The sequence below is a fragment of the Anolis carolinensis genome, chromosome 3 (assembly GCF_035594765.1).
Source record: "Anolis carolinensis isolate JA03-04 chromosome 3, rAnoCar3.1.pri, whole genome shotgun sequence".
NCBI classification, from domain to species: domain Eukaryota; kingdom Metazoa; phylum Chordata; class Lepidosauria; order Squamata; family Dactyloidae; genus Anolis; species Anolis carolinensis.
The window spans coordinates 102,887,997-102,900,285 of record NC_085843.1 but is presented as its reverse complement, the minus strand read 5'-3'; the positions used below and the strand labels follow the sequence as shown (position 1 = coordinate 102,900,285).

General features: G+C 39.5%; 1 protein-coding gene across 24 annotated transcripts in view; it reads left to right on the top strand.

Annotated features, from left to right (window-relative positions):
* Positions 1 to 11,760, top strand: part of tbl1x (transducin beta like 1 X-linked) — a 195,495-nt gene extending 183,735 nt beyond the window's left edge. For all 24 annotated transcript variants that reach the window (XM_062975280.1, XM_016992369.2, XM_062975283.1 and 21 more), the window contains 5 exons: positions 1,436 to 1,510; positions 1,964 to 2,091; positions 4,416 to 4,581; positions 5,557 to 5,658; positions 7,110 to 11,760. In XM_062975280.1, coding sequence (XP_062831350.1) covers positions 1,436 to 1,510; positions 1,964 to 2,091; positions 4,416 to 4,581; positions 5,557 to 5,658; positions 7,110 to 7,136 — 498 coding nt within the window. In that variant the 3' untranslated portion in view covers positions 7,137 to 11,760. The remainder of the gene's footprint in view (positions 1 to 1,435; positions 1,511 to 1,963; positions 2,092 to 4,415; positions 4,582 to 5,556; positions 5,659 to 7,109) is intronic.
* The last annotated feature ends 529 nt before the right edge of the window (positions 11,761 to 12,289 follow it).

Sequence of the window (12,289 nt, the reverse complement as noted above, 5' to 3'; positions counted from 1 at the left end):
ACTGTTGCAGAAAACACAACTTAGCAAAGACGAACAAACTTTTTATGTTTTAAGCTTTCACATGCGTTTGAGGAAAATGGATTTAAGAGTGGCTTTATACCAAGATAAAATTTGTTAGCTTTTAAAGTGCCACAAGATTCTCTGCTGCTTTTGCATGCACAGGATTGCACTGGAATGAATCTTTATTTGTTAACAGGTTCTTACATTTTAATGTTATATTATATTTATTTTATGTTTAGTATCAAAAGCATTGCATACATAAATAAGTTTAAAACTGATAAAATAAAGGGATCACAGGCAGCTAAATAGTTTTTGACCAAAAACGGGCAACAGTGACTGCATTGTCTGTAGTTTTAAACAGTTCTTCCTCTGTGCATGAGGCAGGGCAGGGCATTGTGGGCAAGCATACATATGTGGAGGTGTTTGTTCTGCTCCACAGTCGCACATGCTGAAGGAGTCTTCTAGGTAGTGCCATTTTACCAGGTTGTCTTTTGATGTCCCGACACCACTTCTGAGTCTGTTCAGGGACTTCCAAGTTGCCCATTCTTGGTTTGGCCCAGGAGGAAGACCCTTATTGGGTGGGTGGGGGGCATCCAGTTGGGATTGCCTGATTTTCCTGCCCAGAGGGATATTCTTGCTGTTGCTGGAGGAACATTAAGAGGACTGGTGGTTCTCAAGAAACTTTTCCTTGATTTAAGTCTACTGGGAGGAGGCTGGTTATAGACATACAGTGAGTGGCTTTCACTATACTAATAAATATACTATTTTATTTTATATTATACATTTATAAATTAAAACATATTAGGATGTAGTTGGCAAGCACAGTATTGAGTCATATACATTACTGCAAGGCAGTTTTCCTTTAAATATTTTGTTGAGATTTAACTAGTTTCTGATAATGCAGTAAAAAATGAAATAATACTGAATGCTATTTATTCTGTATTTTCTTTCATTTAACTTAAATACAGTAGAGTCTCGCTTGTCCAACGTAAACAGGCCGGCAGAACGTTGGATAAGCAAATATGTTGGATAATAAGGAGAGATTAAGGAAAAGCCTATTAATCATCAAATTAGGTTATGATTTTACAAATTAAGCACCAAAACAAATGTGACAGAAAAAGTAGTTCAATACCCAGTAATGCAATGTAGTAATTACTGTATTTACGAATTTAGCACCAAAATATCACGATATATTGAAAACATTGACTACAAAAATGCGTTGGATAATCCAGAACGTTGGATAAGTTAGTGTTGGATAAGTGAGACTCTACTGTACCAGCATGTATTGAATACAAATTCCACTGTTTCATGAATAAAATGAGCAGAAGTAGCCACAAAACATGCAGTTTTTACTTCTTGTAAAATGAACCTAGACTGCCACCTTCTGGTTAAAAAATATTAATGCAGTTTTATCAAAAAATAACTTTTATTTCAGAATGAAGTCAATGCAATCAAATGGGATCCTTCTGGCATGCTTCTAGCATCATGCTCAGATGATATGACATTAAAGGTAATTCAGTAGCCTCTGAAATGTTTGCATCATATTGCAAAGAGCTGTTGTTAAAAAGTAAAAAGTGTTAATGTTTAAAGGTCACAGTTCAGTGTTTTAACTGTTTTTTATGTTCATTATGGTTCAAAATCTATTTGAGAAGACAAATGTCCAGTTTTTACAAATCTACTTTTTAATGAGCTTCATTATTATTATTTTATTTATTATATTTATTATATTTATTTATACCCTGCTTTATGTTTCCCAAAGGAGACTCAAAACAGCTTAACATAAAAGCATTAGCATACAATTTACAATATACAAATATGCAAACATTAAAACAGAATTAAATATAAGCAGTATTAAAAAGTTTACAGTTAACATCCATTAAAACATATTCAAAGTTAAAAACTACAGCATTATACTTATGGAAGAAAATTACAGTGATGTCTCTCCTTCTGGCTCTTCATATAGATTTGGAGTATGAAACAAGATACATGTGTACACGACCTACAGGCGCATAACAAAGAAATTTACACTATCAAATGGAGTCCAACGGGACCAGGTACCACCAACCCAAGCTCCAACATTATGTTGGCAAGGTAAAACAATGTTACACCTCCTTTTACAACAAAGCACTGTGTAAATCACAGCCTGTTTTCCCAAACTCATGAAATTCTGCATGCAGAAATAAATAGTAATGCTCTTTTGTCATTTACCATCTTTACTTGATCTAAATTACATTGCCAAAATTGAAGTGTGCATTAGATTCGATGGTGCATAGGATTCGATGGCACGTTACCCACCTTTGTAAAAAGGCCTAGAGGGACTTGGAATTGTGGCGTCCGGATGGGGAGATAGGAGTGAAGAGGCCATTCCTGCTGGCAGCAGCTTCAGGGCTCTGTGGTGCCCAGAGAAGGAGGAGGGACTTCCGCTGATGATCCCATCATTCCTGCTGTTTATTCAGCCTCCTGGGCAGCCCTCAGAGTCTCTCGACGCCCCCCCCCCCCCCCCCGAGGCTTAGTCCCACAGGGTTCCCAACTGGCCAGTTGGAAACATCATGAAGCTAGCAGGTTAGGTAAGGTAAAGGTAAAGGTTTTCCCCTGATGTTAAGTCCAGTCGTGACCGACTCTGGGGGTTGGTGCTCATCTCCATTTCCAAGCCGAAGAGCTGGCGTTATCCGCAGACACCTCCAAAGTCATGTGGCCGGCATGACTGCATGGAGCGCCGTTAGCCAGCTTCAACCTTCCCGAATGGTGTGGCTCCCCAAATGGCCTCATTCACTCTGCCTGCCTCCCTGATGTGCTATCTCTGTGCTGTCAGGTGCATGACATTTGAGGGCAAACTCATTTTTGGTAATGTGCACCTTCAAAATTGAGGTGTGTATTAAATTTGATGGTGCATTATAATCACATAAATACGGTAGTTAAAGAATTACATACTCATTTGATATGTATCCCTCTCTTCTTTCCAAGAATGTTAGGGGATATTATTGGTTATTCTCACCATAAGATTGTGAAGTAGGTAAGGTGGACCTTGGCTAAGATCCTGTTGAGCAGCAAAACTATGCCAATGTAGGTAGTGGCGTCTACAAATGTCTGAATGCAGACAGTGGAGGAGTGAAAGTCGTCATTGTCAGGAGAGAAAGCTGCTCTGCTAACTCCCAAGCAACCTGGGATCTAACAGGGCAGCTTTCTTTTTCAATAGCAGTGTTCTTCTTCCCCAATAGTAGTGGTTGCTTTTACTTCCCATTATTATCACTTCAGGGGCCCCTGGTGGCACAGCGCTGAGCTGCTGAACTTGTGGACTGAAAGGTGCCAGTTTCAAATCCCGGGAGCGGAATGAGCGCCCGCTGTTAGTCCCAGCTCCTGCCAACCTAGCAGTTCGAAAACATGCAAATGTTAGTAGATTAATAGGTACCGCTCCGGCGGGAAGGTAACGGCGCTCCATGCAGTCATGCCGGCCACATGACCTGGAGATGTCTATGGATAACGCCGGCTCTTCGGCTTAGAAATGGAGATGAGCACCAACCCCCAGAGTTGATCACAACTGGACTTAACGTCAGGGGAAACCTTTACCTTTACCTATTATCACTTTACACCCCTGAAAAGTATACAGTAGGTCTTCATAATATATTGCTTTCCTAGTGAAATGCATCAACAGGATTAAAGTCCTGGAGCCCCCAGTGGCACAGTGGGTTAAACCCTTGTCCCAGCAGGACTGCTGACCTGAAGGCTGGGTTGCTGATCTGAAGGTTGCCGGTTCAAATCCGGGGAGAGTGTAGGTGAGTGCCTTCTGTCAGCTCCAACTCCCCATACAAGGACATGAGGGAAGCCTTCCACAAGGATGGTAAAACATCCAAACATCCAGGCGTCCCCTGGGCAACATCTTTGCAGGCGTCCAATTCAGAAGTGACTTGCAATTTCTCAAGTTGGTCCTGACACAAAAAAAGTAACTCCCTCGAGGGGACAGACAGAGTAGAATGGAGAGCTACATTTTAATGTTGTGTGTGTGTGGTCCATCCTTGCATAGTCCATTTGGTTTCTGTGCTGAGTGCCAAGGAGGGATTGAATGCTCAGCTCCTCCTTTAGAAGGCCACTCATTTGCTTGCACTGAATTTCACACACCCAACTGCATACATCTCTCGAGGACTAGCAGGTGTTGGAAATGGGTTGTCCTCTGTTGCTGACCTGGGATTTCATTTTCAAGTGTACTGTACTTCTTTATCTGTCAAACCAAAAGCAATGCTAGCCCAGAATAGAAACCTCAGACCAAATTCAGTGTTTGCTCAAAAAGGTATAAACTTTAGACCAACTCTGCCAATGTGACACAATGAGTAGACACTTGGGTGAATCAGAAAACTGCTATTCTGCTTGATGGAAACTTGTCAGCCACTGACATTCCTTGTTTTATCTGTTTGCCACAGCGCTTCATTCGACTCTACTGTTCGATTGTGGGACGTTGATAGAGGAGTCTGCACTCACACATTAACCAAACATCAAGAACCCGTCTACAGTGTAGCTTTTAGTCCTGATGGAAAATATTTAGCCAGTGGGTCTTTTGACAAATGTGTCCATATATGGAATACTCAGGTATGGAAAGTTCACATCCTGGTACTAAAAGTGTTCACAAAACATTTGATTTAAACAAACCTGTTATTACTCCATGTCTTAAAGACAACAAGCTAGGCCCCCTTCTACACTGCCATACAAAATCCAGATTATCTGCTTTGAACTGGATTATGTGGAAGTGTAAAAGGGGGCTAAGACTTTTATATAGATGAATATTGTGACATAATATATGTGCAAAGCTAAATAAGCAAAAGATTATATCTGAATGCATGACCCTGCTTCCACTGGCAATGAATTCTCCAAGCAAGATTAGTAGATTAATCAGCACCCAATAAAGGACAATGATCTCCTGTAGTGGGCTGGCCACTTGCAGTCCTGGTTAAGTACAGATCTGCAACACAAAGTTACAAATCAAAATCTGCTGAAACATGTGTTATCTTATTATATTGTTAGCCACTTTGAGTCTCGCCTTAGTGCGGGAGAAAAGCTAGGTAAAAATCGACTCAAATAAATAATACTGACAGAAGAGTTTTTTCTATGCTAGTTGTTTGTGATACATGTATATCTAGGAGAGGGAAGAAAGGTGGCATTCTGGTTTATAAATGTATGCTTAGTGCCCACACAGTTTTCAAAATGGTTTTGAACAGTACAACCAAATAAAACCCTCTTCCTAAACGATAAAATGTATACCCAGTAATCTCAATGTCAAGAGTACAATTAAAGTCCCAAAATGCCCCATGGAATACAGTTTACACAATCTTCTGAAAACCTGAGCAATACACCTTTGATATTTCGGCTCACAACTGATGCTATAATCTTAGGACATCCATAGAAAACTCCCACCATAAGTTTTTATTGATGCTTGGTGCCTGGGTTAATGAAGTGATTTTGAGTATGTCATTTATGGATTTTATACATATGTAAAAGTACTGATGTTAAGAAAACAAGGTCAAAAATATTCCTCACATCACAATAAATTTGTCTGTTTATTTTTAGAGTGGAACTCTAGTACATAGCTACAGAGGCACTGGGGGAATATTTGAAGTCTGCTGGAATGCTAGAGGGGATAAAGTGGGAGCCAGTGCATCAGATGGATCGGTAAGCCTTTGCAGACTTTTTTTCTCCAGTTTGCAATTGTTAAGATTGACCAACCCAAATTAAAACAATTTTAATTGTTGTAAACTGATTTCTCATGGTATGTTAGCAAGAAGAACCCAGATGGATTTGTGTTTGATCAAACTGACCTGACATAAAGTCATAGTTGGGTAATCAAATCTCTCATAGAATTTAGTCTTACGAAAAACCTAACAGAACTTTCTGTAGCTTGGTAGATGCATGAAATATTACTGATGCTTTGGGCAAGTTCAGTGGCCATTAATGACATATGGCAAACACTGGGATATTTAAGGCTGCTGTTATTGGACGCCTTAACCTCGCCTGATGGAGTTTCAATGTACGGTGTTCCCTCACTTATCGCGGGGGTTATGTTCGAGGACCACCCACGAAAAGTGAAAATCCGCGAAGTAGGATTTATATTTGTGTTGTTTACAATCTCACTGGCAAGTAGCATTGCTATCCCCTCCTCACTTCTTAAGTACGTGCATGCCTTCTGAGGTGAAAACAAAGCTGCTTCAGCCTCCTTTTCTCTCCCTTCGGCCTCTCCTTACTTCCTTCCTTAGGCTTCTTAGGAAGGAAGTAGGAGGGATTTATAATATTTTATGATTTATACTATTATTTTAGTGTTTATTAAAAAACCGCAAAACAGCGAGGGCACGAAAAGCAAACTGCGAAGTAGTGAAGGGAACACTGTACTTAGCTTTATATATTTGTGTGTGTGTGTGTGTTTTATGAGTTTTTGTGTTTTATGATGTTTTTATTTTATTTTTTATTTATTTTTTGTTATTTAGTCTTTATTTGTCATTTTATTTATTAAGTTACAGTTAGGTTGTTTTTATGTGCCTTGTCTTAATGCAATGGTTCTCAATCTGGGGTTCCCAGATGTTTTTGGCCTTCAACTCCCAGAAATCCTAACAGCTGGAAAACTGGCTGGGATTTCTGGGAGTTGTAGGCCAAAAACATCTGGGGACCCCAGGTTGAGAACCACTGTCTTAATGTAAACTGTATGTTTATCTTTTGGCATTGAATGGTTGCCATATTGTTGGAAACTGCCCTGAGTCCCTTTGGGGAGATAGGGTGGTCTATAAATAAAGTTGTTGTTGTTATTATTATTATTATTATTATTATTATTATTATTATTATTATTATTATTATTATGTTGCATGATTTCTCTTAAAATCGGGTACTTTAAGCTTGCTGCATTTGCACAAAATGTGCAGGTGTCACATGGCCTGTTATTAATAAATGTATGGCTCACCTTTGCTCACAAAAATAAGGATATGGTGCTCAATGGATATGAAACGATCAGTTCAGTATGTTCTGCTGCTGCCTCCTCATCAATATAATTGCTACCTTAAAGTCTGAAAGAAAAATTTCATTTATGTTTTGTTCCTGATTGCTATTCCTTTCCCTTTTACTCCTCTGCCATCCAGGTTTGTGTTCTAGACTTGCGGAAGTAAATGTTTTAGAAGAAATTACAAATGGACCAGCATTGAATGTGTGGGTGGAAGCACTCTTCAAAACTATTTTTAACATCTCTAGAAATGCAAGAACTGGGGGAAATATACAGAAATTGGGGGGGAAATCCTAGAGTGTACAACAAAAGCAACTCTCCCAGGTGACAGTAGCCTGCAACGTTTTGTCTGTAACCTGCACCAAGGAGCTGAAACACAATCATGTAGTAGGGGAAGGGTGTGGAGACCGTTTCCACAAGGAACCTTCACCCTTTGAAAGGAAGCAAGCAGGCAGGAGTCCGCTACAAGCTAAAACCCTGCTGTGTTTGGTTTGGGTCTCTGAGAACGTGTTCTGGTGGCTGCAGAAGAGAAGAGAAAAAGCTGTGCCAAATAATAATGATGATGATGATTACAATGATGATGATGATGGAAAGCAAAACAAAAAGAAACCCTATAAAGCGAAATACTTCTAGAAACCAAAATGGGAAAAATAATCCTTCTCCATGCGCTATTGTATTTTTTTCCCTTCCAATCTGGACACTACAGTTGCTCTCCCAAAGGACGTTCAAAGACCAGTTTGTATTGATGTCTCACACACAAACTTTGTAATCACAACACTTTCTATTTTCTAGACTACTTTTGTTTGTTCAGTGGTTGGTTGTTTTTTTTTCTTTCTATCAGCTGGAATATTATAACCTTGAGGATCACAGGCATAGGTTTGAACTGAATTTCGTTCTTTCTTTCCTTCTGTGCCCATTTTTGTATGTCTGTTTTGCTTTGCTTTTTACCCTTTATGCCTACAGTAAATGTAGCCAGGTGGGTATGATGAAAATTTGTAAGAGATTGCTTCTCTCCTCCTTTTTCCCCTGCTTTCATCTCTCCTTCTTCTTTTTCTCCCAGCTGCTGCTTCTTTTTAAAATATTTCCATGTTTCACTCTTAGTGTCTCAAGGGCACTTTCAACAAATTGTGTAATAAGTGCTTTATGTAAGAATGCAGTGCCGGGAAAGATTTTTACAGGAGAAAGATGACCTTTTGAAAAAGAAAGAACCCAGTGTATTTTTGGAAAGGAAAAAGTAGTAGTATTTTTTATGTTAATCACAATTTTAGAAGCTTAAAATCTCTGCCAAGAGGTAGTCTGGATCATATTAGAAATTTGAAAGAACAATTCAGTTGGATCCCAATGCACATTTAAAGATGCAGTTTCTTCATTTACCTCCTCCACAAGAAAGACAGTTTAGTTTGCTCAATCCTATTTTTAAGTATTTTTTAAAAGCTCTCTGATGAACTAAACTTTTATGGTTTAAATTTATTGGCAGGTACAGGTTGAGCCTCCCTTATCCAAATGGTTTGGGACCAGAAGTGTTTTGGATTTTAGATTTTTTTTGGATTTCGAAATACAAATAGTATAGCATGTACTGTGCTTGAGAAGCTGGAGACAGAAAGAGTGAGAACCTGGAGAGGCATGGATTCATATCTGGCTGTTTTATAGATCCTCAGTCTCTTGCCAGTCTCATGTCTCATAGGGCCCTTCTACACTGACATTTCATCATTTAGGAGGAACCAGTTTTTATGTTGGTGATTAAATTGACAGGTTAGAACTGGTTTGAGGCTGGGTTGGTACTGTAATTACATTAACCACAGAACCTGGCTTCAAAGTACTCTTTGAGTCTCGTCCTTCCAATTTGAGGGAGAGATGTGCAACAGCACTCTAGAGATCTAGGGCAGTGATTCTCAACCTGTGGGTGTCTTGGTCCCCAGGTGTCTTGGTCTACAACTTCCAGAAATCCCAGCCACTTTACCAGGTGTTAGAATTTCTGGGAATTGAAGGCCAAAACATCTGAGGACTCACAGGTTGAGAACTTTTGATCTAGGGTAAGTGACAGGGAACCTTCCAAGGGGGTCATATAGCACCCTGTTAGCCAGCCATACATTCTGAATTCTACAAAGCGCTTCAACAGGAGTGGGTGTCTACCGTGCACTCTACATTCTGGGGTATCTTGGTACCTGGGGTATATTGGGATCTGCTGCAACACATTAAAGGACTTTTTTTCGTGCACTCTGTCCACTTTAACCTGTGCTGCAGGAGACATTGGCAGCATGAGTTTTGTAGCCGCTGCAGTTTCGAATCAGCTTGGAGCTGCATTAAATTGTCAGCGTAGATAGGGGTATAAGCAACAGGAGTAGTGAATGAATGAGATGCAAGGCTGGAAAGAGGCTGAGTATCTGTGAAATGGCAAGAATCCAAGGGTAGTGCTTGGCGTGAAACCACACAATTCTGCCATTTCATAGATCCTCGCATCTCTCTTCGGCCTTACTTCTTGTTTATTCATTACCTGTGCTGTGTTTGAGATGTGAGGCTGGAGAGAGACAGAGGATCTGAGATACTTTATATCCTCTACTGTTCAGGAGATCTCTGAAGAACTGGCAGCCATCCACTTCTGTCTTTTAGGATCACCACATTCTCAAAGGCAGAATCAAGTGACTGGCAGTAAGAAATTTCAGATTTTTGAGGTTTTAGCATTTTACAGTGTATAGGCATGTTATTATTTGTTGACCACCTCTTTTAAGAAATAGTGTCTCTGTAGGAGACATTTGCAGTGTAGTTCACTTTTACAGACAACTTCTCCGGAACTCCAAGCTAATAAAAACTAAACACTTTCATAAACACTTGCCTGGAGGGCATCTTATCAATGGGAATTTTTATTGAGTGGATATGTATTGGCTTATAGCATAAAAGACATTAATGTGCAGTAACCAAAATATCAAAAAAGTCATTTTCTCCAATTACCAATTCTGGAATATTACTATAATCACCTCTGGACTTACAGAATCATAGAGTTGGAAGAGACCTCGTGGGCCATCCAGTCCAACCCCATCAAATAGCAAGAAAACCACATTCAAGGCAGGTGGATAATACTATTACAGTAGAGTCTCACTTAGAATCATAGAATCATAGAATAGTAGAGTTGGAAGAGACCTCATGGGCCATCCAGTCCAACCCCCTGCTAAGAAGCAGGAAATCGCATTCAAAGCACCCCCGACAGATGGCCATCCAGCGTCTGTTTAAAAGCCTCCAAAGAAGGAGCCTCCACCACAGCCCGGGGCTGAGAGTTCTACTGCTGAACAGCTCTCACAGTGAGAAAGTTCTTCCTAATGTTCAGGTGGAATCTCCTTTCCTGTAGTTTGAAGATGTTCTGTATCCTAGTCTCCAGGGCAGCAGGAAACAAGCCTGCTCCCTATGACTTCCCCTCACATATTTAGACATTCTCAGCTTTCTCTTCTGTAGGCTAAACATTCCCAGCTCTTTAAGCTGCTCCTCATAGGGCTTGTTCTCCAGACCCTTGATCATTTTAGTTGCCCTCTTCTAGACACATTCCAGCTTGTCAACATCTCCCTTCAACTGTGGTGCCCAGAATTGGACAAAGTATTCCAAGGGTGGTCTGATGAAGGCAGAATAGAGGGGTAGCATGACTTGCCTGGAAATAGTCACTATACTATTTATGCAGGCCAAAATCCCATTGGCTTTTTTAGCTGCCGCGTCACATTGGAGGCTCCTATTTAACTTGTCCACGAGAACTCCCAAGATCTTTTTCACACATACTGCTATCGAGCCAGGTGCCCCCCATTCTATAGAAAAATGTAAAAAAAGGAAAGTATGGTATATAGTATAGTATAGAATAAGTTCTATATTTGCAATATCTTCTATATAAACAAAATGTAGCAATCGCTACTTTCCAAACTGCATAGGAAAGTTTGGAAAGTAGTGACTGCTACATTTTGTTTATATAGAAGAAATTGCAAATATAGAACTTATATATTCATTATTCTATACTATACTATATACCATACTTTCCTTTTTTTACATTTTACTGTGGATTATAGACGTCTGTGCGTTTCGCCCCGCATTCTATATCTTTGCATTTTTTTTTTCTACCTAAGTGGAGTATCTTGCATTAGTCTCTGTTGAACTTCATTTTGGAAGTTCAAGTTCAACAGAGACAAATGCACGATACTCCACTTATCTTTATCTAAAATATTTATCCCTTTGAAAAGGTTGGTAAGCTCTATAAAAGGTGGATACTGCATCTTTAATATGTAAACATTGGGTTCCAATACAGTTTTTTCTAAGGCCAGATATGTCTAGGGTTCAACAAGTATTAGTCCCCTGATACATATAAGAAATTGCATTTTAATTTTTTTATTTTAAAAACAAACTAGCTAATTTTAGAGTCAAGTGAAGTGCACTTTGTTACATGTAAGGGTCATTTTCAGGGGTTTGTACTTTTGTTCTTTTTCTCCATTTTTCTTTTTTGCCTTTTAAAATGCGGTTGTCAATTGCAGAATTACTACTTCAGCCACCTACGGATAGTTTGAATTCTGGCTTCTGAAGTTTTATTGTCTGTGTCAGACTTGAAGCCAGCTTGGTTCTCATTTCAGCATTTCCTAGGTTCTGTTGAAACAATATCTCCTCCCTGTCTGTTTTGCCTATCACCCCTTCTCTCATACTCACACACACAAACACTTTTCAGCAAATCACTTTTGTGTGTTGTAGTTCATTTGTTTCAAGGAGAGATTCAACAGATCATATTCAGTGTCTTGAATAAATTGCTATATTTTGATATTAGAAAATTACGTGTGAGTTCTCATTCTTTCCATGCTGTTAACAGTAGCATTTTTTTCTTAAAGTCCTCTGTTCTTTTTATTTCTGTATAAATTAAGATGGCATGTACTTTGCAGACAGAATCTTGTGTAAAGTTTTCAGATATGGAAAACTAGGTAAGGTTATTTCTTCCGATTATGGGAAGGAACAAGAAAACTTTTCTAGTTACGTATGTAAATATGCATGTGCCTTTTGAGATCTCGCCAGGAGAGAATTCCAGCTGCCCCAGGATGTATCAGACCTGTTCCAAAGACCAAAACAAAACCAGAAAGGTAAGCAACTCTGGGATCCCCATCTCGGTGGGTACAGAAATAGCCATGGCTAGTCCTCTTCTGAAGAAGTAAAGGAGGGATGTGCTAGGAGAGATTGCAGATCTATCTCCGAGGCACTTCAAACTTCTTCATTGCCCCATTACCTCTGGAGCTCCAATAGATCGATTCCATTGTTTCAATATAGAGGATGAAGAAAAACAAAATGGCCATGGAAGGAGAAATTGAG